Consider the following 25,313-nt stretch of genomic DNA (forward strand, 5'->3'; position numbering starts at 1 on the left):
TTTAAAACTGCACTAAAACTTTCATAGATTCTTTTTTTCACCTTCAACTGCTAAGCTTACAAATTTTCCTGATATATAAATACAAATGTACAGAAGTGTTTTCCATCGTGAAATCACATTTATAAGCAAGAAAATGCAATATCCTGAGCAATCAAAAACAGAGAAACTAATAAAGAAGGAAATTCTGGGTCAATAAACACCTTGAGCAAATATCAAATGAACACTCTGACTGCTTGACCTTAATTCCCAAAATAATACAGTAACTCACTAGTGCTGCAGAAAAGCTAGCCAAACACCCTCACTAAAACATACCAATGCTTGCTGTCTGTTTCTGGAATTATGTGTGTTAAGAATAACATCCAATTACACTCTCCTAGCATTCAAATCGACTTTGAATCAAATCACTGTTCTAAAGCTTTATACAGACCGTATGAAGCCTTTCTAAGTCAATATTCATTTATGACCAAACACACACATGGAATCACATACAGTGCTGTATCTTAATGAGATGGGAACAACTCCCACAATTTTCCTTATGTAGATTTTATGTTGGCAAGCAGGTTCTGTACTGGGCAAGGAAATGCTTCACTTCTATGGGAACTTCATTCAGTTGCCATCTCATCAGGGTTTCATTTTCCATGACCAGACATAGGAAAGGCCAGCAGTGGGGCACAAAGGAAAGCACATATGCACAGGACACTCAGGTGGACAGCAACACAGCTTACTTCTGAGCAAGCTCCTCCACCCAGGGAGGCAAGACAGGGGACAGGAGGAAAGGTCAGGAGATACGTTAGTAACCTACCAAGTTGAGCTTTCCCCAGTGGAAAGGTCTAAACACACCCACACGCACATACGCTCAAGAATGAATGGCAACTTGGTCTGTTTTTATAAAGTATTTAAGTTTCACATGTAAGTTTTAATAACTTCTCACTGTCAAACAGACTCAGGCTCAATCCATACTACTGGCAATAAGTTTTACACAAAATATAAATAACATTGAATTTGACATGAAACAATACAACTGATTATCTCCTTAAGTTAGGCTTTCATAAGTTTTATCACAGTTCTTATTAGAAGTGAAAATGGTGAGATTTTATGACTTTTAATTAAATATTTTCCCCAAATCAGCACAGTCTACTCCACTGGGATATTTGGGTATTATTTTGGATGCTATCAATTAACTCAGATTTAAAATGAAAAATGGAAGTCAAAATATAAAACTATTCTTGAAAATGTCAATTTTCATCCTATAACATTGTATAATATCTTAGGGAAACGGGTTTGCTTTTTCTAAGCTTGAAAAGACAATCTCAAAGAGAATACGTCATCAGAAACCTTTTGAATAGGATGCACCATATTTTATTTTTTCTTAAAGATATTACATCTTGTGAGAATTTTGCTGTTTTAATAAGACTTAGGTTCTAAGACTATGAATTCTAAAAAAGCAGCTAGAAGGACATTTTACTACCACAATTGGAAAAAAAAATTACTGCAATAAAAACTTCTAATCCTAAAAGCTGACTAGCATTCATCAGGCCTCATGAAATTCTAAACAACTCTAATGAAGATAGTTACATCCTCTTTCCAAAATGCCTTTATTTTAAAACCTGTTTTCTGTATCAGTAATGTATACATCCTCTATTTTTGTTAAACACTTACCTGTGATTTTCTGCAGCAAAGGTGACAATTCAGACTCCTCACAAAAGACCTGAGCCAACGCTTTCTTCACTTTTTCTTCACCTTCACCCAGGTCTTTGTCCACTGAGAACTCTCCACTGACAGAATAAATATATAGCAGGAGGACCAGCAGCTCTTCGGGGCTATAGTCATCATTGGTCCTCTGGTTCAAAGGCTTAATCATGGGCAGCAGCTGATTTAACACAACAGACATTGTCGATTCCCCAATGTTCTGAAATAAAAGGGGGGGGGGGAATAGGACATATGTCAATCTGTACAAAGGTGTAATTTATGCACTACATGAGTCCAAGGATAGCATGCAAACAAGTCTGTGATGTTCACTGACTAGACGGGTTTTTTATTTGTTTCTTGTCCTGGAGAGAATACTGCAGGAAATTTGGCATTAGAGCTATTGTTTTTGAAAGATCTAGTTCATCAAAAGGCTAGTCAAGTTGCATACCCTTTTGTATTATCTTACATATTTCTTAAACAAATAAGAGCCCATGTATTCTAACAATAAAAGTGTAAGTACTTCAGACACTAGAAAATGTAAATATCTGTAAAGTAATATGATTAAAAATAAAAACATGCCAGCACCTATGTATACAAATGAATGCTGACACTCTTTCAGAGGAATTACTTTGGATTTTATAACATATTCTTTTTAATATTCTTTAAGTTGGCAAATATGAGTCAGAATAGATTTTTTTTAAAAAAATAACAATGAAAAGTCATTTTCTGCTAAATCTGGTCAAAGTGGGTAATGACACTTCAAGATATCTTTGCGTTAGTCTGAAGGTATGGTGATGGACAGGGAGGCCTGGCATGCTGCAGTCCATGGGGTCACAAAAAATTGGACATGACTGAGTGATGGAACTGAATTGATTCACCTTTAAACTTTAAAAAAAAAAAGTGTGCTTTCAGATATTTCAATTTCCTGAGTGATATTTAGCAGAGAATTTCAAAATTCCTTTCAAGTGATAATAGCATCGTAGTACTGAGTAAGTTGCATAATTTCCAAGGCACTATGCACATTGCTTGTACAAATTCTGAGGTTTTTGGTGAATAGATAAATCCCTAACTTACATGGTGATTTAATTTTACTTATAATCTAAAATGACCCTATAAAATAAAGTTCAACTATTTACATTTACATTAAAATCAGGAGCTAAATAATCAGAACTTGCAACTTTCACATGATTCATTTTGAAGCATTCCCTGAGCATCTGCTATGTTCCAGGTACTACTCTGGGTCTGGGGAATACAGCAGTGAACAAAACAAATCCTCTGTTCTCATAGAGTTTACATTTTAGTGGGGGAAAACAGACAAAAAGCTAAAGAAGTAAAATATATAGCATATTAAATGTCGGTAAGAGCTATGGAGAAAAATAAAGCCGGAATGAAAGATGGGACATTAGGGTGTGTTTGTTTATGTAGGTAAATATGCACTATTTTAAAGAGGAAAAGCCATGTTAAGAAAGGAGTATTGAAATAAAGAAAGACCTATAGAAACTCTCTCTCTTAATGAAGTTGACAGTAAGCAGCTGAATTTGGTTCTTATTGGGATAACTACCCAAAACGAGCTTTTCTAGTCAAGTCATTCCTACACCTGGGAAAATTTGGATCTATTATCTCAAGGTTAAAGTTCACAATTAAATTCTTTGGTACATGAGAAACAGCTGTTTTTATTTCCACTGAAAATCTTGGACGTTCACAATGTACCAAACAAAAACAAAATGAACTGGATAAAAGTACAACTGGAAAAGAACAGAATGGAGATTTTACTGTTACCTGGTAACAAGACATGGTTTACCAAGTATAAACATACCCATGTCTCAAAGGACATGGCTGAAAGGTTTGAAGGCATCCTAGGACTGTCCTGGAGCCTTGGGAATCTCTTGAGAGGAACTTTCAAGTGTATGTTCTTTGCTTCACATACTGTCAAAAGCAATTTAAAGAAAGGAGCTGTGTGTTAAAAGAGGGGCTGTGGGGGCTACAGTTTTTGGTTTTTACTTTTTACCCTATCACCAACTCCTGGATGTCATTAAGCAGATTCCTTTATTGCTTTATGACCCACTTCTAAAAAGCAGGTGTACACATCAAGTATCTGTCCTGTAGGAGCCCTGTGATTCCCTTCCCAGAGCAAAAAATACTTTTTTGGAGATAGCTATAAAAAGTAAAATGAGGCAGGGTAATCATCATAATGATCTGAAAAGACTCACTCACTACCATCCAGCCATTACAGCATCAGTTTTGAGTTACTGATCTAAGATATGCCTCTGTGGCTCAGTGGTAAAGAATCCTCCTTGCCACGCAAAGAAGGCAATGGCGCCCTGCTCCATCACTCTGGCTCAGTGGTGACGAATCCACCTGCCATGCGGAGAAGGCGATGGCGCCCTGCTCCAGTACTCTGGCTCAGTGGCGAAGAATCCGCCTGCCACGCGGAGAAGGCGATGGCGCCCCTCTCCAGTACTCTTGCCTGGAAAATCCCATGGACGGAAGAGCCTGGTAGGCTGCAGTCCATGGGGTCGCGAAGAGCTGGACCCGACTGAGCGACTTCCCTTTCACTTTTCACTTCCATACATTGGAGAAGGAAATGGCAACCCACTCCAGTGTTCTTGCCTGGAGAATCCCAGGGACAGGGGAGCCTGGTGGGCTGCCGTCTATGGGGTCACACAGAGTCGGACACGACTGAAGTGACTTAGCAGCAGCAGCAATGCAGGAGACACAAAAGAGGTGGGTCTGATCCCTGGGTTGGGAAGATCCCCTGCAGGAGGAAATGGCACCCCACTCCAATGTTCTTGCCTGGGAAATCCCATGGACAGAGGAGCCTGTTGGGCGGCAGCAAACAGTTGGACATGACTGAGCAACTGAATACACACACACACAAACACACACACACCTGTCACTGGAGAGCAAAATCCCTCCTCAGTGATACTGTGGTGGACTTTGGATTACCTGGTCATACTTGTGCACACCAACTCTAAAAGGCTTATTAATGCATTCTACGTAGTTAATAACTGAGATGAAAACAAAGCCAAGAATACTAATCAGTCTACAGAGGCATTAGATATGGTGGAAATAAAGAGATTTCATTTCAAAAATCCAGAATCCACTTCTGACTATTCCACTAACTAGTTTCTTAACTTCTTTGGACCTCAGTAAACTTCTTAGGAAGTCTTTATCTCTGAAACGACATGATCTGTCAGGAGGATGACTGAGTTCTTAAGTCATAGTTATGCTAAGATTTCCATTTCTACTTTCTTCTCACTCCTTTAAAAAAAATTACCAGTGATGGTAGAATAGAGTGAATCATATTCTCATTGTTTGCTACACAACAAAATAAAAATACTCAAAATAGCAGAGCTTTACTATAGGAAGAAATGTAGATGCAGAAGCATCGCACATACATGTGTAACATGCGCTGATATACAATCATGTATTTAATTTTGTCTACTGAGAAGATCTGGAAGTAGTGACAGCCCAGTAGCAATGGGCACCCCAGTGGTCAGATCTTAGTTTCTAATCTCACTCTCCAATAACAGGAACCAGAGATCCCTGGAGAAATGGCTGATTCTAGGGCTGGGGCAGGAGAAATACAAGAAGAACCTGGAATATCTTATAGTGCCACAAAGTAAGGAAATCCTTAGAAAACACACAAATGGGGACACATGAAGAGGACACAAGAGACAACTGGAAGCCCTCCCAGTGGCCAAGGCTGGAACAAGTTGAGCAAGAGAATAATTAAAGCAGTAATGGATTATAACCCAAAGTGTAAAGTAAATATGCATCACTCCAAACTGATACAAATAAGTGACTGCATTAATAAATGCAGGAGAAGACACAAACCTTCCTTAACAAAATAATTCCAGATTACTTACTATATAGGATACTTCTCCTCCAGGAGGTAGAACTTAATTGCCCTACCTCAAGTATAGGCTGAACATAGTGACTTGCTTCTAAAAAACTATGTATGGAAAAGGGAGGGAAGAGTGACTTTATCTTAGGGGATCAAGGTTAATGTCACCAGTGATGTCATAGTGATATCATGTGTCCCTAACATGATGTGACAAGAACAGCACTTCATTGTTTGCAGTATTCTTCTCCCAAACCCATACACCCATGAGAAAAACATCAGATAGATGCTGGGGGACATTCTATAAAACACCTGACCAGTACTCCCCCAAAACTGTCAAGGTCATAAAAAATTAGAACAAAAAAGCCATCACACACTACAGGAAACAAAGGAAAGACAATGACTAAATGTGATGTGATGTCCTGGATAGGACCCTGGAACAGAAAAGGGACATTAGAGAAAAACTAGTGAAATCAGACCAAGGTCTGGAGTTTATAGTTAAGAGCTATGTACCAATGTTCGTTTCTGAATTTTGATGAATGGTTGTAGATACACAATACTGTAAAGTGAAGGGTACACAGAAATTCTCTGTATTATCTTGGCAATTTTTCTATAAATCTAAAACCATTCTGAAAACATTTATTGGAAAGGGAAGAGGATGGGGGGGGGGGGGAAGGGAAGGACAGTAAGAGACAAAGACAGGTACATTCTGATCTTCTTTCTATCAGATTGAAAATTCCAGGAAGACTGATTTTGGCATAGTATAAGGAAGAGGGCTTCCCAGGTGGTGCTGGTGGTGAAGAACCTGCCTGCCAATGCAGAAGGCATAAGAGACACGGGTTCAATCTCTGTGTGAGGAAGACCCCTTGGAGGAGAGCATGGCAACCAGTATTCCTGCCTAGAGAATCCCACGGACAGAGGAGCCTGGCAGGCTACAGTGCAGTGTTGCAAAAAGTCAGTTAAAACTGAAGCGACTTAGCCCACCTACCAGACTACAGAGCTACCACTACTACTACTATTGCCTACTACCCCATGGACACGCTTTTTACCCAGCAGAAGTGATTAAGGGAATGAAATACCTTCCAGGAATAAGAAGCCAGTAGTCTCAAAGGAAGGAGCAGCAGCCTACACACACTGGATGTGAAACCAGATTTTGGAACCTAACTGCAAAATTAGTCAAAGGTTAAAGGCAATATAAACATTATTAAACGCTGCCATTAAAAAGCACATACAGAGTAAACCACAAAGAAAGGGGGGGAAATGGCTTATTTATAAAGTACCAGGATTAAATTTCTCACTTATTTTGATATAAATGGGCTTACTGGTGGGAGGTGGAAGACTGGAGCTGTGTCTGGAATGACCAAAAAAAGAATTTCTTTTTTTAAAATTCTGCAGACTGGGACTTCTGTTATTCTTGAATGAGTCCCCAGTAACTTCATACAAAAGGTCCTCTGTAAAATGTATGTTGTCTTTAGAACAGCCAAGTTGGGGGTTGAATTAAGATCCCTCTGCAAAGTCAGTCAGTCTCTGCTGGCTGGCTCTGCAGGCATGAGGTGTAAACGGGCCATGTGTGGTATGGCTACAGAGCAGACTGCTGGTTCCACACCTGCCCCTCTGGGGCGTGAGCCTGAGGACCCTCAGGGAAACTCTAAGCCATCTAAACTGCTGCTCTGCTGAGAACCTGTCTGCAATTCCTCCAACTTCCGCTCAGTTAGGGGGTGCAGGCTCAAGGGATGGTGCCAGTGTGGGGCCTGAGGGAGTAGGTGAGGCCCTTCTAATCCCAAATACCATTTGTATTAATGGCCTTTGCTGTTCTTGCATTAATACTTGCCACAAGGCCTTACATCCCCATAACTAAAGCCATTCTGCTTTTAGGGGGAGGGGATAAGCTTTATATGCTCCAGGGAAAATGCAAAAGTGTAACTTGCTTTGTACAGGATAACTAATTGCTGCCCTCCTGCATTCATCAACAAATATGCATTGTATACATACTATGTGCCCTACACTGTGCTCTACGCTGGGCATGCAAGGAACAAAGCAAGACACAAGGAGCTCACAGGAGAGCGAGGACAGGAGTAAACAGTCATGCTGCTGCTGCTTTAGCAGAGGGATTCATTCACTCCGGAAATAGAGCCGAGGAATACCTACATCTTTGAAGAGGTAGTACCTCAACTGAGTCTTGAACAATCAACACCTAATATCATGACAGAGTAAAGCTCTGAGAAATGAGTGATGGGTTAGGATCCTTTGTTCATCCCTTCAACAAATATTTAATACACACTAGTGCGTGGTAGGCAAAATAATGCACCTCCCCCAAAGAGACCCACACTCTTGTCCCCAGAAACATCCATGTTACGTTATATGACAAAAGGGACTTTGCAGATGTGACTAAGGTTATAGACCTTGAGATGAGGAGATTAACCTACATTATCTTGTTGTTGTTCAGTCGCTCAGTCCTGTCTGACTCTTCCCAACCTCAAGAACTACAGCACGCCAGACTTCCCTGTCCTTCACTATCTCTTGGAGTTTGCTCGAACTCATGTCCACTGAGTCGATGACGCCATCCATTGATATGATTTCCAATCCCATATTACAGCATACCTTTAAGAAATTACTACTTGCAGTGTCAAGGTATCGTATCAAAACATAGTATCTGCAAACATCTGAAAAGGAAATCAAAATGTTCCTGCCTTTTTCAACTATGTATCTGCATGAAGCTGGATTTTCTTCAAATGCTTCAACCAAAACAACATATGGCAGCATATTGAATGAGGAGGCAAATACAAGAATCCAGCTGTTTTTCTCTTCAGGGAGACATTTAAGAGATTTGCAAAAATATGAACCAATGCCATTCTCACTTTTTCTTTGGTTTGTAAATACTGCTATTTTTCATAAAATATGTTATTTATGTTAACTCGTAACAGGTTATTATTTTTAAAGGAATTGATAAATAAACATTTTAAACTTTTCTCAGTTTTAATTTCTACTATAGTGAAAATTAATATCTACTGGTTTAAAGATGTCACATCTAAAAAAAAAAATTTCGTTGCTTTGTGTGCTCTTTTCCCCTTCTTATATACCATCGATCCCTTGAACCAGAGCTTCTCAAAATTATGTGGATGTGGCTTACCTGGGGCTTTTGTTAAATGCAGATGTGAATTCACTAGGTTTGGGGACAGGACTTGAAGATTCTGCACATCTAATAAGCTGTCAGGTGATAACAATGCTGCTGCCCAGTGGACCACATTTTCAGTGGCATCTGGACTGGACTATTCAACAATTTCTAGACTGCAGGGTATATGGGAAATAAACAATCCTGTTTGAGTCACTGTATTTGTGAATTCCTCTGATATCTCACCTTAATCAGAATGCTGCTGCTGCTGCTAAGTCACTTCAGTCGTGTCCAACTCTGTGCGACCCCATAGACGGCAGCCCATCAGGCTCCACCATCCCTGGGATTCTCCAGGCAAGAACACTGGAGTGGGTTGCCATTTCCTTCTCCAATGCATGAAAGTGAAAAGTGAAAGTGAAGTCGCTCAGTCATGTCAGACTCTTAGCGACACCATGGACTGCAGCCTACCAGGCTCCTCCGTCCATGGGATTCTCCAGGCAAGAGTACTGGAGTGGGGTTCCATTGCCTTCTCCAAATCAGAATGCTAATAACTCATAAATCTACATCTTCAGCCAAATTTCTCTCCTTTGTTCCCTATCTATACAGCCAACAAATGAACTTCTCATATATCTCATTAGCAAATTTAATTCAACTTGTCTAAAACTGAAATGAAGATTTTTACCCCAGATTCTGTTCTGCAGTCTATACAGTCTATACCCATACTGACTGTGTGGTACCATCACTATTCCAGCTGGACAAGACTGAAACTTGGAGTATACTTGGGTTTTCCTTGTCCCTGCCACATCAAATCAGCCACCAAGGCCTGATGATTTTATATATCCATCTCCTCTATTCCTTCCTCTACCACCTAGGTTTCGAGGACTAATATTTCTAATCATGACTTATCTCATTCTGAACCAAAAATCTGATATCTTTCAAGATATTTCATGGTTTCCATTGTCTTCAAGATAAAGCTTTTACATGATACACACATTTCTTTTGCCTCTGTGGCTCTAATTGACCATTCAGCCTTATCCATCATGAACCCTTTCCTTCCAGGCTACATTTTAGTTTAGCTGAACTACAGGCTTATATTGCTGTCCAGGATGTTTTTGGTTTTTTGCCCCCATATTTTCCACCTGTTCGCACAATTATCTCCCCTGATTTTCCCTGTGTTAAGTGTACTACTCTATAATCCCTGAGAAGCCTCTATTTTCCTCTACTATGGTTCTTACCACCTTGAACTTCATAACTGTTTATTCATGTCTCAGTTCAGTTCAGTTCAGTCGCTCAGTCGTGTCTGACTCTGCAACCCCATGAATTGCAGCATGCCAGGCCTCCCTGTCCATCACCAACTCCCGGAGTTCACTCAGACTCACGTCCATCGAGTCAGTGATACCATCCAGCCATCTCATCCTCTGTTGCCCCCTTCTCCTCCTGCCCCCAATCCCTCCCAGCATCAGAGTCTTTTCTAATGAGTCAACTCTTCGCGTGAGGTGGCCAAAGTACTGGAGTTTCAGCTTTAGCATCATTCCTTCCAAAGAAGACTGAAAAATTCTTCATGGCAAGAAACATATCTTATTCCTAACGGCATCTCCAGCACCTAGCTCAGTCCTTTGAATAAAGGATCAAAAGTACACTCATCTCTATAGTGAAGTAGCTGACATCAGAAAAAGAGAAACAAACATCTACAAAAATATTATTATTATAGATTACTTCATTTAATCCTCCTGATTACCCTATAACATGGGCATTGTTATTTCAGAGGAAGAAATTAAGGTTGAGAAAGATGACTTGTCAAGGACATCAACTGTTGAATAGTTGAGCTGGGATCCACTTAAGACTGTCTTTCTCTAAAACTGAGAACTGATCCATTACATATTTCCTCTCTAGAGCTTCCCAGTCAGAGGAAAATCCGAGTTTGTGAGGGAAGGGGATTTCAGACCCTTGAAACAGGCTCTGAAGCCAGGATTCTGACTGGGACAAATCACCAAAGGAACCCAGTAAGTGAGATAAATCACACAGAGCAAGAGCAGCAGTAGACCAACTCAGCATGTCAGAGGAGATCTACAGACTGGCAGCTCTTTAGAGTCCCCCAGGAAGGTAGATGATTGGCCCCAGAACCTCATTCAAGGCTAAAAACCCCTGGTGGAAGGATATGTAGTTGCAATGACAATGTTAAGAAAGAATTTTTCATTCAGAGTGTTTCCATGCCTTATTTACCCACCATCCCTAAGCCCAAGGGACAGCTGACTGAGGCTTAGGTCAGCCAATGCCACACGGCAGTGGCCTCCAGTTCTGTGTAGCTGTCAACCCAGTGTGTCCTTTACAAACCACATAATTTTCTATGTACATCTACAACTATGTTCAAAAAAAAAAAAGGATGGGGCACACTGAAAAGATATGCACAAAAAGGAATCAGATCCTGAAGTCATCAAAGAGGGTGGAAATGGTCTCCAGGAGCAGTTGATTTAAAGATGGCAGACTGGGGTCATGGTCTGGGCTTCAGAGGAGGAGCAGCAGGAGGAAGTGGTAGATCAATGGTGTAGAAGTTGTTTAAGCAGGCTCAGTTCCCTCAGCAAGAGAAGTGGGAAGAGGCTAAGACACAAGGCGGATAAGAGCAAAGATCATTCAGGACCACATAGCCCATTGTTAGAACCTTTGCTTTTCTTCTGAGATAAATGAGCTTCCGAACAGAGGAATGGTATGATCTGTTTTACCAGGCTTGGTAGGATGAGGGATAAAACTGAGAGATTGGGATTGACGTAAACACACTACTATGTATAAAATAGATGCCTAATAAGGACCTACAGTATATAGCACAGGGAACTCTAGTCAGTACTCTGTAATGCCCTATATGGGAAAAGAACCTAAAAAGAGTGCGTATATGTATATTGATTCATGTATTTATACTTTGCTGTACACCCAAAACTAATACAATATTGTGAATCAACTATTAAAAAGAAAAGGCTATTACCATCATTTACCATAGCCAAGATGTGGAAGGCACCTAAATGTCCATCGACAGAGAAGTGGATGGAGAAGACGTGCTACATATCGAAAGAGGCATTTCCTAGGCAGGTTGAGAAGAAGTCTAGGGGTCCCCAAGGAGAGGGGGGTCTGGAATCTTCAAGGAGGAAGGACGAACTTTTTTCCTTCTCTACATTCCTTAGGATTATATAACAATAATGTATTCTGCCTGAGGACAGTCTCTGGATTAAACCTTCTGGCTAATTCTGTTATTTTAAAGTGTAAATTATGGGAGTAGGTCTGGTGAGGTCTTTACAACCTCCAGACATTCTTTGGGTTCACTGGAGAGTATATAGCTTCATTGCTAACACTAACAAGCGGGTACTCTTTCTACCACCTTCTGATGCCTATGTCAGAAGCTTTCTCTATCTCCTTTATACTTTAATAAAACTTTATTACACAAAAGCTCTGAGCAATCAAGCCTCGTCTCTGGCCCCGGATTGAATTCTTCTCCTCTGGGGGCCAAGAATCCCGGCATCGTGATTCAACAACAACCTTTCAATATGTACAAAGGAATATTCCTCAGCCATTAAGAAGACTGAAATAATGCCATTTGTAGCAAATTGGACAGACCTAGAGACTGTCATTCTGAGCGAAATAAGCCAGACAGAGAAGGAGAAATATTGTATGACATCCTTTATATGTGAAATCTAAAAAGAAATGACACAAATGAACTTACTTACAAAACAGAAACACACTCACAGACTTAGAGAATGAACTTACAGCTGCCACGGGGAAGGAGGAGGGGAAGGAACAGTTAGGGAGTTTGAAGTAGACATGTATACACTGTTATACTTAAAATGGATAACCAACAAGAACCCACTGTATAGCACATGGAACTCTGCTCACTGTTAAGTGGCAGTGTGGATGGAGGGGATTTTAGGGAAGAATGGATACATGTATATGTATGGCTGAGTCCCTTCACTATTCACCTCAAACTATCACAACGTTGTTTGTTAATCGGTTATACCTCCATATAGAATAAAAATGTAAAAGAAATTTTTTAAAAAGGTTATTACTCAGGCTCTGATGAAGAGAACAGACTTCAGAGGAGCAAGGGAAGCAGAGAGACAGGTAGGAAACAATCTCAATAATTCCAGTAAGAAGAAATGGGTCTTGGATGAGGTAGACACATTGGAGGTGATGTGAATTAGTTACATTTGGAAATATTCTGAAGCTAAAGCTGGCATAGTTTATTAATGGATTTAATATGGAGTATGAGAGAAACAGAAGAATCTAGAATTATTGCAAGGTTTTTGAATGGAAGTTTAGAGTAGGAGGATATGGTTCAAAGTAGAGAACAGAGAAGGTAGAACTGGAGCAATATGTAAGCATAGAACAGAAACAAATATTTCAAAAAGGGGGGATGTCTGAGCTTAGGACTGGGAGAAAGAGACAAAAATGAATGGAAGGATTCTGGAGTGAGCAAAATACTATCATAGACAAGAAAGTTGGAAGAAGGTATCAAGAAGACCAAATAAAATAAGCAGATGTAAAGGAGCAATGAGAGGCTGATCTCCAAGTATGAAAGCGTTTCCTAAAATTTATCCCTCTAAGGGGCCCTTGGAACTTACTGGCACTCTGCATCTGCAGAGCACATGGTGTGGGGCCCTAAATGGGAAAGCTTAAAAAGAAGGGCTAGCTTTGTGGTTTAGAGCTAAGATGGCGCCTGGTGGAAGAGATGAGGGTGCAGCTTAAGTTGTTCGTCAAAATTTTTGATTGGCTCTCTTGATTTCCGTGCACGTGGACAATGTGTGATCACCATAGACCCCTGTCATGATGTAAGCACGTGGTAATCTGACCTTTAACTTGATAGGTAGAACTATGGAAAGTCCCTCACAAAACCCCCCTGCTTGCCTATATAAACCAGGAGCTTACGACAATAAAGCGGAACTGCTTAGACAGAACCCCTGTCGCGTCTGATTGTCTCTCGCTCGCAGAGGGGGTGGGTTGGCGGACAGCAGGCTCACTTTTCCTCGGGACCCTTCAGCTCTGCTGAGGGAAGTTCCACTGCCCCTCTCTTTCTGCAGAGCGCCCCCCGCAACATGGTTCTCGGGTCCGGGAAATGATGAACTCCTCAGGGAAGGTGCAGACAGACTCTACAAACTTTCTCTCCTACTGAAAATGCTCAGAGAAAACCTGTGTGAGAGCCACACAATGAAATAGTACACAGCAATGAGAATGACTTCCAATTTTATAAAACAATAACACAGATGAATCTCACAAATAAAACACTGAATGAAAGAATCTGTAACAAAGAACATACTATACGATCCCTCTTATGTAAAATATAAAATCCAGGGAAAACTATCTATGTCTTTAGAATTCAGGGAGGAAGAAAAACCAGGACTTCCAGAGTTGCTGCTCATATTTTATTTCTTGACCTAGGTGCTGATTACACAGATGTTTTCAGTTAGTAAAAATTCATTGAGTTGTACTTTCCTACAGTATTATATTTTAGTTCAATAAAAACTCTTTAAAATGCCATTATACCAGGCCACATTTCCTGCATCCTGGGAAGAACAGAGCTATCTACTTAGAGTTCTTATTACAAATTAGCATTTACCCAAAGCCAGAGCAGGACCATATAAGAAGCTTATAGGAGTTATCAAATTATCTCATTTGACTACACTGAACTTGGGCTACCAGTAAAGGCTAGGGTCTTCATTTCAGAGAGGCTGGAAGGAACAACTTTTAAAGGCTATTCATTTTAAAACATACATATGTTTTAGGGGGGATAAAAACTTTTTTGTAATTTTTCCCCCCATCTCTTGAGAAATGATGTTACTTCAAACAGAACTGCCAAGTTTAAGAGGCCCTTTTCTGTACACAGGCCAGCTGGGCCGTAAGTTGCATGAAAGGAGGGACAAGCAGCTCCTTCCGAGAGCAGAACAGAACACCACAGGGAGCTGGGGACCATGCATCCAGTGAAATCTCCAGCCATTTGTCTTTATCTGGCCACCTTTTATGATTTAAGAGCCCTCTCTGCCATGTTATCATCAATCAATTATGACTGAGCAGCATCTAAAAAACCAGAGTTTTTAAAATGCAACTATCCATGACCTAAATTTCCTGCTGGTTCTGTTGGCCCCAGGTTAGACCAGTTTGTCTGTCATCAAGGGAGCCAATAAAAATAATAAAAACAGGTCAACCTTGGGCTTTCTGAAGCCTATATAAAAATATTCACACTCCTCTAATCAGTGCCAACTCACTGTGTCCACTCTTTGCTTGAGTTCTCAGTAAATTTCGTCTTCAATAACAAAATATCCCATAGGCTGTATACATTAACTAAAAATCAATTTTTCCCCTCTCTGCTTGCTTGTTTTTTAATCTAGCTAAGCAACAATTTCACAACTAGCAGGCAACTGAAATGAAGTCATTTTGCTGACTCAAGAAAAGGAGTTACATTTTGGTAAATTAAAGAGTATATGAGAAGATGGAAATATAAATTGTAGCTATCTTAATGGAGAATGTGATACTGCACTTCCCAGCCTGTGAGAGAATTTGAATTCCAGGATCCACAGAGCCAAGCAAAGACTACTGATTGGGGAAGAGGAAGAAAAATGCAGTGGAGGCTCCAGTAAAATAGACCAGCAGAAAGGCTGTCTGTGTAAACCAGAACAGTTATCCTAAGTATTAGTTCAAAATGTTCTGTATCACTTGATGGGAAGTAAGAAGGAAAATGTACTGTAAGGCCTCAAGCCCCCGTAGGAAAATGACCAGCAACAAGGAAATTCTACTCAGTAACAGAACACTTCCTCATATCCACAACCTGCCTGCAGAAACCCATGAGCTGGGTGGAGCCGGGACAAGGCATCAGAGCTGCTTCTCCCAAAAGCACCCCGGCTGGCATCTCAGCAGGCTGTGTCATCTTATTCAGAAGAAACTCTGGAAAGAAACTGTCTGCTCCAGAAGAGAAGTTTGGACAGACTCCAGAAGACGCCTTAGTGCCGGGCTGAGCACCCAACAGCACTGTGGTGAAGGCCACCAACTTGACTTGAGTGGTCTCCACTGTCCTTGCTGTGACTTTGCTCTTCCCTTTCCCCACCAAGTATGCAGAACTCACTGATTTCCTCCTAGTACCAGTGAATGAGCCATTCTTCCTCTAAGAAATGAATGACTCAATGGCTGGACTTCTGTGTTTTAAAACAAGAGAAGAGAAATAGAATCTAAAAGTGAGACAACTATTCCATGATAAAATTTCTGGTTCATTGGTAGCTGGGCAGCAACCACGTGTCACAGAAAGTCTTTCTAGAGCTCCTCAAAGTCACATTTTACAGAAATTAACTAACGCATACTTACTCTTTTTCCTACTCTATACACTCTTTTGTATAGCTTCAGAATATAAACATCTCATTTCCTTAAAGAGACAGTATGAAGGGGTGCAATTTAAGTTCCACTCTACCACTGAAAAGGCATTTAACATCTCAAGGCTTCAAGGTCTCAGTAAAAAGGACGATAATATCACATCCCTCAGCTCAGACTTTTAGCTTAGACTCAGACTTTCAAGGAGTATCAGTGAAATGAGCACTTTATAAACTATAAAGCATTACTACATTTATTACTACTTTACCACCTTCTTCATCGAAGCCATGCTTCTGTTCAGAGATCTGGTGTCTCACCCCCAAAGACTCAGCTGCACACTGCCCTCCAGTGCCTGGACTTGGCGCCTTGTTGAAGGGAGTGGCTGGGCCACTGCTCCACAGCCTCATCTCCCCACCACCAATGCCCTCAGACTTCCTGGGCACAACTTGACTTGGCTCTCTCATCCCCACCAAGTAAAGGCCGTATCAGCAACACGCCCACGTCCAATCCAACAAGTCCTGTGGAGTCCTGACCTCTCTCAGGGCCAGAACCTAAAAGAGAAGACTACCTGAAAGAAAGAGGAGTTAACACTTCTTATAATAAATTTTGGGCTTCCCTGGTGGCTCAGTGGTAAAGAATCCGCCTGCTAAAGCAGGAGATGTTAGTTCAGTCCCTGGGTTGGGAAGATCCCCTGGAGGAGGAAAGGAGGAAATGGAAACCCGTTCCAGTATTCTTGCCAGGATAATCCCGTGGACAGAAGAGCCTGGCAGGCTACTGTCCATGGGGTCACAAAGAGTCAGACACGACCAAGTGATTGAGCATGCACGCATAAGAAACTTTAAGACCGATGAAAGGCAGGGGCCCTGGAAAGAAGTGGCATAGAGTCTTAACCTAGCTCCTCCCCTATAAGCAATTTCAAGTACCAAGACTGCTACACACAGCTACAGCCAGATGTGTTTCTAGGGAGGCCATGGCCAGCTCAGCCTTCTTGTATCTGCTCTACTTCCTTCCTTGACTCATTTCCCTTTTTCCCTCACTCTTTTGCTGGTCTGGGATTCTACCTCCTTCCCCTTTTAAAGCATCTTCATATAAATGTTGCCTCTGAGTCTGTTTCCTAGAAAAATAAGACAAAAGATAATTAAAGAGGCAACAAAGGTGAATTAGGTAACCTAGGGGCTTGATATTGCTCAACTATATGAGAGAGAGAGAGAGAGAAAGAAAGTGTGTGTATGTTGTGGTCACAAGTGTATACTTGTAACATTTTTGGAAAAGTCCTTGAGGAAAGGGGAACTCTCTGCTTGTGCTTATATAATCAGTGAAAAATAAACACTAACCAGTGTGATGAAGAAAAGGATCTATTGTTACTCTAAGGCTGATGGAGCTTTAGTCTGGGGAAGCTTTGGAATGCAATGAAATCTGCACTTATTGCACTGACCCGTACAACCCTCCAGAATCAGGCCTGCCCCACTTCTCACTTGTACCTAGTACCACTGCTCTCCCCAGCCCTTCTCTTCCCTCCTCCCTTCAGTATGCTCTGCTCATGCTGGTTACCACCATTCAGTTCCTCCATTCCTCCAGGCTGTCTCCATAATGATGTCTTTGTACTTGCTCCCTCTGCTTGAAATGCTCTTTTCCAGGTTTTCCCAGGATGGAAATTCACTGATTGGTGAAAACGCTGTCTCATCATCCAGGTTTCAGTTCTGTCCACTTCAGCTGTCCACTTCTCAGAGCTCTTCTCTGCCATCTAAGGTAGCTTGCCTTCTACCCCACTGCTAGTCCTAATCACTCTTTAAGCTATTCTCTTATCTTCATAGCTTTTATCACTATCTGAAAAATTTTTTAAATTAATTGCAAAGGTAGTCAGTATGTATTTGTGTGGTATATAAATAAATTCCCTTACTTTGACCTTTTAGGAGTCAGATCTGTGAACATTTTGAATAGAAAACTTGGTTGGGTAAATGCTGTGAATTACATGTTACACAAGGAAATGACAGTGATTATTTTGAACCTGCCCTGCCCAATACAGTAGAAATTAATCACATTAGCTAGTAAATTTTTGACATGCAGTCAAGTCCAAATTGAGCTGTATTATATATATATACATATATACACTATTTTATTATATATACTATATTTTTAGGACTTAGAGTAGAAATGTAATAAATCCCATTAATAATTTTTTATCTTACTGAGATAATATTTTTGAACATATTTGGTTAAATAAAATATATTTTTAATATCATTGTACCTGTTTCCTTTTATCTTTTAATGTAGCTGTTAAAGATTTGAAATTATATATGTGGCTTATGTTGTATCTCACATTATATTCCTATGAGACAGTGCTGCTCTAGAGTCTAATGCTTCCACCAACCTCCAAGTTCAAAACTAGCACTAGGTATTCAAACTTTATTGAGCTAAATATAGTATATATCTTCATATTTAATTTTAATGCCTAAAAGTGAGATCTTATTCTACTGGTGAGAAAGCTAAGATTTAGAAATGGAGTAAATTGCCCTGAATAAAAAATTAAGCACATGGACTACCTAGACCACAGAATGATGGATTCTCAAAGATGCCAAGATCCTAATCCCTAGAACCTACGTTTCCTTACTTGGCAAAGTAATTTTTAGATGGGGAGATTATCCTGGATTATTCATATAGACCCAATGTAATCACAAGGGCTCTATAGTAAGGAAGCAAAAGGGTCAAAGTTAGAGAAAAAATATGTGCAGAAGCAGAGGTTGGAGTAATGTACTTTGAAGGAGTAAGGGGCCATAAGCCAAGGAAAACAGGCAGCCTCTAGAAGCTGGAAAGGCAGGGCAATGTTTTCTTTCCTGGAGCCTTCAGGAAGAATACAGCTCTGTCAACACCTTAACTTTAGTTCTGGAAGACCAATTTCAAATTCTCACCTCCAGAACTGTAAGCTAATACATTTGTGCTGTTTTAAGCCACTAACTGTGTACTAATTTGCTACAGCAGCAATTACTAATGTAGAGTCAGGCATTTGGAAGCTGGTGAGCATTCTGGATTGCAGCCATGGTCCAGGGCTAGTAGTTAAGAAATAACAATAATGATCATTATTATGATTTATTCACAGTTGAAATCTGTATTCTGCTGTTGCTGGATGAAGTAGCCTACAGATGTCAAGCATAAGCAATTGACTGATGGTATTGTAGAGTTCAACTATGTCCTTCCTGATTTCCTGCCTGCTGGATCTGTCACTTCTGAGAGAGGGGTGTTGAACTCTTCAAGTAGGATAGAAATTCATTCATTTCTCATTGCAGTTCTTACCTCATAAAGTTTAACATTCTGTTTTTAGGCACATATGTGTGAAGAATTATGTTTTCACAGAGAATAGACCTCTTATCATTATATAATGACTTAATACCTGATAAATTTCCTACCTCTGATTTCTGCTCTGAAATTAATATAGTTACCTGTGATAGTGACAGTCACTAAGTCGTGTCCAACTTCTTGTGACCCCATGGACTATAGCTCCCCAGGCTTCTCTGTCCAGACAAGAATACTAGAGTGGGTTGCCATGCCCTTCTCCAGGGGAATCTTCTGGACCCAGGGATCAGTAACCTGGGTCTCCTGCACTGCAGGCGAATTCTTTACCATCTAAGCCACCAAGGAATCCCATAGCTATCTGTAGTTTCTTTTAATTAGTGTTAGCAGAATGTATTTTTCTCCAACCATTTACTTTTAATCTACATGGGTCTTTACATTTAAAGTGGGTTTCTTGTAAACATATAGTTGGGTCATATGTTTTAAAATCTACTTTTACAATCTCTTTTAACTGGTGCATTTAGACCATTGACACTGAAAGTGATTACTGATAAGGCTGGATTAATATTTACCATATTCATTACTGTTTTCTATTTGGTGCCTTTATCTTTGTTCTTAGTTTTGTCTTTTGATCTGTTTTTGCTTTTGTGCTTTTAACTGAGCATTTTCTACGGCTCAGTTTTCTCTCCTTTTCTAGTATATCAGTTAAGGGCCTATTTTAAAGACAGTGGTTGCCCTAGAGTTTGTGATATTATTGATACAACTGCAACTAATCCAGGTCTACTTTCAAATATAATTACACCACATCACAGGTAGTGTGAGTACCTTATATTAATAAAATAATCCTGATACCTTTTGCTTCCATTCCTTGCATCACTGTTGTCATTCATTTCACATATACCTAGGGGGGTGTGTGTGTGTGTGTGTGTGTGTGTGTGTGTGTGTATCATGTGCATATATATGATATATGGATAAGTGCACTAGTTTAACATATTGTTGCTACTACTATCTTGAACCATTATCTATTTGATCAATTAAGAAAAATAAATTTGTTTGGAGATACAAAAGACTGAATAGCCAAAGCAATCTTGAGAAAGAAAAACAGGAGTTGAGCTCCCTGACTTCAGACTATACTATAAAACTCCAGTCATTAGAACAGTATGGTACTCTATCCATTCATTTCACCCTCTCCTCTCTCACCCAATGTCCACAAATCTGTTCTCTATGTCTATGTAGCATGAAAACATATACACTATCATATGTAAAATAGATAGCCAGTGGGAATTTGGCGCATGACACAAGGAGCTCAAACTGGGGCTCTGTGACAACCTAGAGGTGTGGGATGGGGTCGGAGGTAGGAGGGAGGATCAAGAGGGAGGGGACATATGTATACCTATGGCTGATTCATGTTCATGTATGGCAGAAACCAACACAATACTGTAAAGCAACTATCTTTCAAATATAAATCAATTTTTTAAAAACAGTATGGTACTGGCACAAAAACAGAAATACAGATTGGTAGAACAGGATAGAGAGCCCAAAAATAAACCCACACACCTATGGTCAATTAACTATGACAAAGGAGTTATGACTATACAATGGAGAAAAGACAGTCCTTCAATAAGTGGTACCAGGAAAACTGGACAGCCACAAGTAAAAAAACTGAAATTAGAACATTCTTTAACACCATACACAAAAATAAACTCAAATTGTATTAAAGATCTAAATGTAAGACCATATAGAGGAACTATAAGACCAAACTCTCAAAGGAAAATATAGGTAGAACACTCTTTGATATGAATTATAGCAATATCTTTTTCAATTCATTCTCCTAGAGTAATGGACATAAAAACAAAAATAAACAGATGGGACCTAATTAAACTCCAGAACTATTGCACAGCAAAGGAGACCATTAAAAAAAAAAGCTGAAAAGAAAATCCACAGAATGGGAGAAAATATTTGCAAACAATGAGACTGACAAGGGATTAATCTCTAAAATATACAAACATCTCATGAAGCTCAATATCAAAAAACAACCAACTCAACCAAAAATTAGGTTAACAATGTCAACCTAAATAAACAGACATTTCTCCAAAGAAGACATACAGATGGCCAAAGGCACATGAAAAAAGGTCAACATCGCTAATTATTAGAGGAATGCAAATCAAAATTACAATGAGATATCACCTCATACCAGTCAGAATGGCCATGATCAAAAAGTCTATAAACAGCAAATGCTAGAGAGGAATGTGTAGAAAAATGAACTTGCCTACACTACTGGTGGAAGTGTAAACTGATACAGTGGCTATGGAGGAACAGAATGGAGGTTCCTTAAAAGGTTAAAAATAGAGTTACCTATTTTTATTTAAAATATAGGATCTACTGTATAGCTCAGGGATCTCTGCTCAATACTCTGTAACAACCTAAATGGAAAAAGAATTTGAAAAAGCCAGATATATGTATATGTATAACTGAATCAAGTAAACTCCAAGATAAAACTTAAAAAAAATAAGAAAAATAAAAGTTTTTACTTTGACATTTCTTCTTTGATGTTCTTTTCTTTATGAAGATGTGACTTTTTGACCTATACTACTTTCCCCCTCTCTAAAGCACTTTTATCATTTCTTGCAAGGCAGATCTATTAGCAATAAATTCCCTTTTGTTTGTCTGAAATGTCTTTATTTCTCCTTCACTTTTGAAGGATTATTTTGCAGAATATAGGATTCTAGGTTGGTGAGTTTTTTTCTATCAACACTTTAAATATTTCACTCCATTCTTCCTGATTGCATAGCTTCTGAGGAGAAGTTGGATACAATTCTTACCTTTGTTATTCTATAGATAAAATACTTTCTCCTCTGGCTTCTTTCAGAATTTTATCTATGATTTTTTATAATTTGAAAATAATATTCCTAAGCATTAATTTTTGGCATTTATCTGATATGCCTGGGTTTCTCTGAGCTTCCTAGGTCTGTGACTGTCTAAACATTAACTTAGGGAAATTCCAGTCAATACTGTTTCTGATATGGCTTCTGTTCCTTTCCTGTTTTCTTCTTTTGATATTACCATTATACTTAGGTTATACCTTTTATAGTTACCCCACAGTCCATGGTAGTCTGTCCTGTTTTATTTTTCTCTTTGCTTTTCAGTTTGTGAGAATTCCATTGATATATTCCTAGCTCAGGGATTCTTTCCTTAGTCTTAAATATAAGACCACCAAAAGTATTCTTCATTTCTGCTGCAGCACTTTTTAAAAAAAAATCTTTAATGTTTCTTTTTTATTCTCTACTAGAATTTCCATCCCTCTGTTTATACTGCACATCTGTTCTTGCATTCCACTTTATACATTTCAGCCCTTAACATATTAATCATAGTTGTTTTAAGTTCCCAAACTGATAATTCCAACATCCCTGCCATGTCTAGTTCTGACACTTGCTCAGTCTCTTCAAATTGCATTTTTTGCCTTTTGGTATGCCTTGTATTCATAATTTTTTGTGGCAGCTGGATATGATGTTCCAGGTAAGAGGAATTGCCATAGAACTTAAGTAATGTGGTAGTGTGTTGTAGGGTTTGGAGGAGAATTCTATTGCTTTATGCTTAGAACTCAGAGTTTTACTAAGCCTATGCCTCTGGACTGTGAACTTCAGAAGTATTTTTCAGTTTTTTCTCACTCCACCCTGCCCCCCTCCCAGGTGGAACAGGATGGCTAGAGTGGACTGGGCTTGAGTATTTCCCTTTCCCAGGTCAGTTAGGCTCTGGTTCACTTGCTTCCCCTGAGGGCAGGCCTTGCTGAGAACAGAGTGCTCTGGCATATTTTCCTTGTTCCTTTCTAAAGCCCAAGGGGATTTTTCTCTTATATTTATTTTGCAGCCAAAGATAGAGAAGCTCTATACAGTCAGCAAAAACAAGACCGGGAGCTGTGGCTCAGATCATGAACTCCTTATTGCCAAATTCAGACTTAAATTGAAGAAAGTAGGGAAAATCACTAGACCACTGAGGTATGACCTAAATCAAATCCCTTATGATTATACAGCGGAAGTGAGAAATAGATTTAAGGGCCTAGATCTGATAGAGTGCCTGATGAACTACGGAATGAGGTTCATGACATTGTATAGGAGATAGGGATCAAGACCATCCCCATGGAAAAGAAATGCAAAAAAGCAAAACGGCTGTCTGGGGAGGCCTTACAAATAGCTGTGAAAAGAAGAGAAGTGAAAAGCAAAGGAGAACAGGAAAGATATAAGCATCTGAATGCAGAGTTCCAAAGAATAGCAAGGAGAGATAAGAAAGCCTTCCTTAGCGATCAATGCAAAGAAATAGAGGAAAACAACAGAATGGGAAAGACTAGAGATCTCTTCAAGTAAATTAGAGATACCAAGGGAACATTTCATGCAAAGATGGGCTCGATAAAGGACAGAAATGGTATGGACCTAACAGAAGCAGAAGATATTATGAAGAGGTGGCAAGAATACACAGAAGAACTGTACAAAAAAGATCTTCAAGACCCAGATAATCACAACGGTGTGGTTACTCACCTAGAGCCAGACATCCTGGAAGGTGAAGTCAAGTGGGCCTTAGAAAGCATCACTACGAACAAAGCTAGTGGAGGTGATGGAATGAATTCCAGTTGAGCTATTTCAAATCCTGAAAGATGATGCTGTAAAAGTGCTGCACTCAATATGCCAGCAAATTTGGAAAACTCAGCAGTGGCCACAGGACTGGAAAAGGTCAGTTTTCATTCCTATCCCAAAGAAAGGCAATGCCAAAGAATGCTCAAACTACTACACAACTGCACTCATCTCACATGCTAGTAAAGTAATGCTCAAAATTCCCCAAGCCAGGCTTCAGCAATACGTGAACTGTGAACTTCCAGATGTTCAAGCTGGTTTTAAAAAGGCAGAGGAACCAGAGATCAAATTGCCAACATCCGCTGGATCATTGAAAAAGCAAGAGAGTTCCAGAAAATCATCTATTTCTGCTTCATTGACTATGCCAAAGCCTTTGACTGTGTGGATCACAATCAAACTGTGGAAAATTCTGAAAGATGGGAATACCAGACCACCTGACCCGCCTCTTGAAACACCTATATGCAGGTCAGGAAGCAACACTTAGAACTGGACATGGAACAGCAGACTGGTTCCAAATAGGAAAAGGAGTACGTCAAGGCTGTATATTGTCACCCTGCTTATTTAACTTCTATGCAGAGTACATCAGGAGAAACGCTGGGCTGGAAAAAGCACAAGCTGGAATCAAGATTGCCAGGAAAAATATCAATAACCTCAGATATGCAGATGACACCACCCTTATGGCAGAAAGTGAAGAGGAACTCAAAACCCTCTTGATGAAAGTGAAAGAGGAGAGTGAAAAAGTTGGCTGAATGCTCAACATTCAGAAAACTAAGATCATGGCATCTGGTCCCATCACTTCATGGGAAATAGATGGGGAAACAGTGGAAACAGTGTTAGACTTTATTTGGGGGGGGCTCCAAAATCACTGCAGATGGTGACTGCAGCCATGAAATTAAAAGTTGCTTACCCTTGGAAGGAAAGTTATGACCAACCTAGATAGCATACTAAAAGCAGAGACATTACTTTGCCAACAAAGGTCCATCTAGTCAAGGCTATGGTTTTTCCAGTGGTCATGTATGGATGTGAGAGTTGGACTGTGAAGAAAGCTGAGCGCCGAAGAATTGATGCTTTTGAACTGTGGTGTTGGAGAAGACTCTTGAGAGTCCCTTGGACTGCAAAGAGATCTAACCAGTCCATTCTAAAAGAGATCAGTCCTGGGTGTTCTTTGGAAGGAATGATGCTAAAGCTGAAACTCCAGTAGTTTGGCCACCTCATGCGAAGAGTTGACTCATTGGAAAAGACTCTGATGCTGGGAGGGATTGGCGGCAGGAGGAGAAGGGGACGACACAGGGTGAGATGGCTGGATGGCATTACTGATTCGATGGATGTGAGTTTGAGTGAACTCTGGGAATTGGTGATGGACAGGGAGGCCTGGCATGCTGCAATTCATGGGGTCACAAAGAGTCGGACACAACTGAGC

The 25,313-nt window shown here is 40.0% G+C and overlaps 1 protein-coding gene across 1 annotated transcript in view; it reads right to left on the bottom strand.

The window, feature by feature from the left end:
• SCFD2 (sec1 family domain containing 2) overlaps positions 1-25,313 on the bottom strand; it is a 395,024-nt gene that overhangs the window by 238,516 nt on the left and 131,195 nt on the right. The window contains exon 5 of the mRNA XM_004009827.5: positions 1,660-1,909. Within this exon, the coding sequence (XP_004009876.2) occupies positions 1,660-1,909 (250 nt within the window). The remainder of the gene's footprint in view (positions 1-1,659; positions 1,910-25,313) is intronic.

The sequence above is a fragment of the Ovis aries genome, chromosome 6, assembly GCF_016772045.2.
Source record: "Ovis aries strain OAR_USU_Benz2616 breed Rambouillet chromosome 6, ARS-UI_Ramb_v3.0, whole genome shotgun sequence".
NCBI classification, from domain to species: Eukaryota; Metazoa; Chordata; class Mammalia; order Artiodactyla; family Bovidae; genus Ovis; species Ovis aries.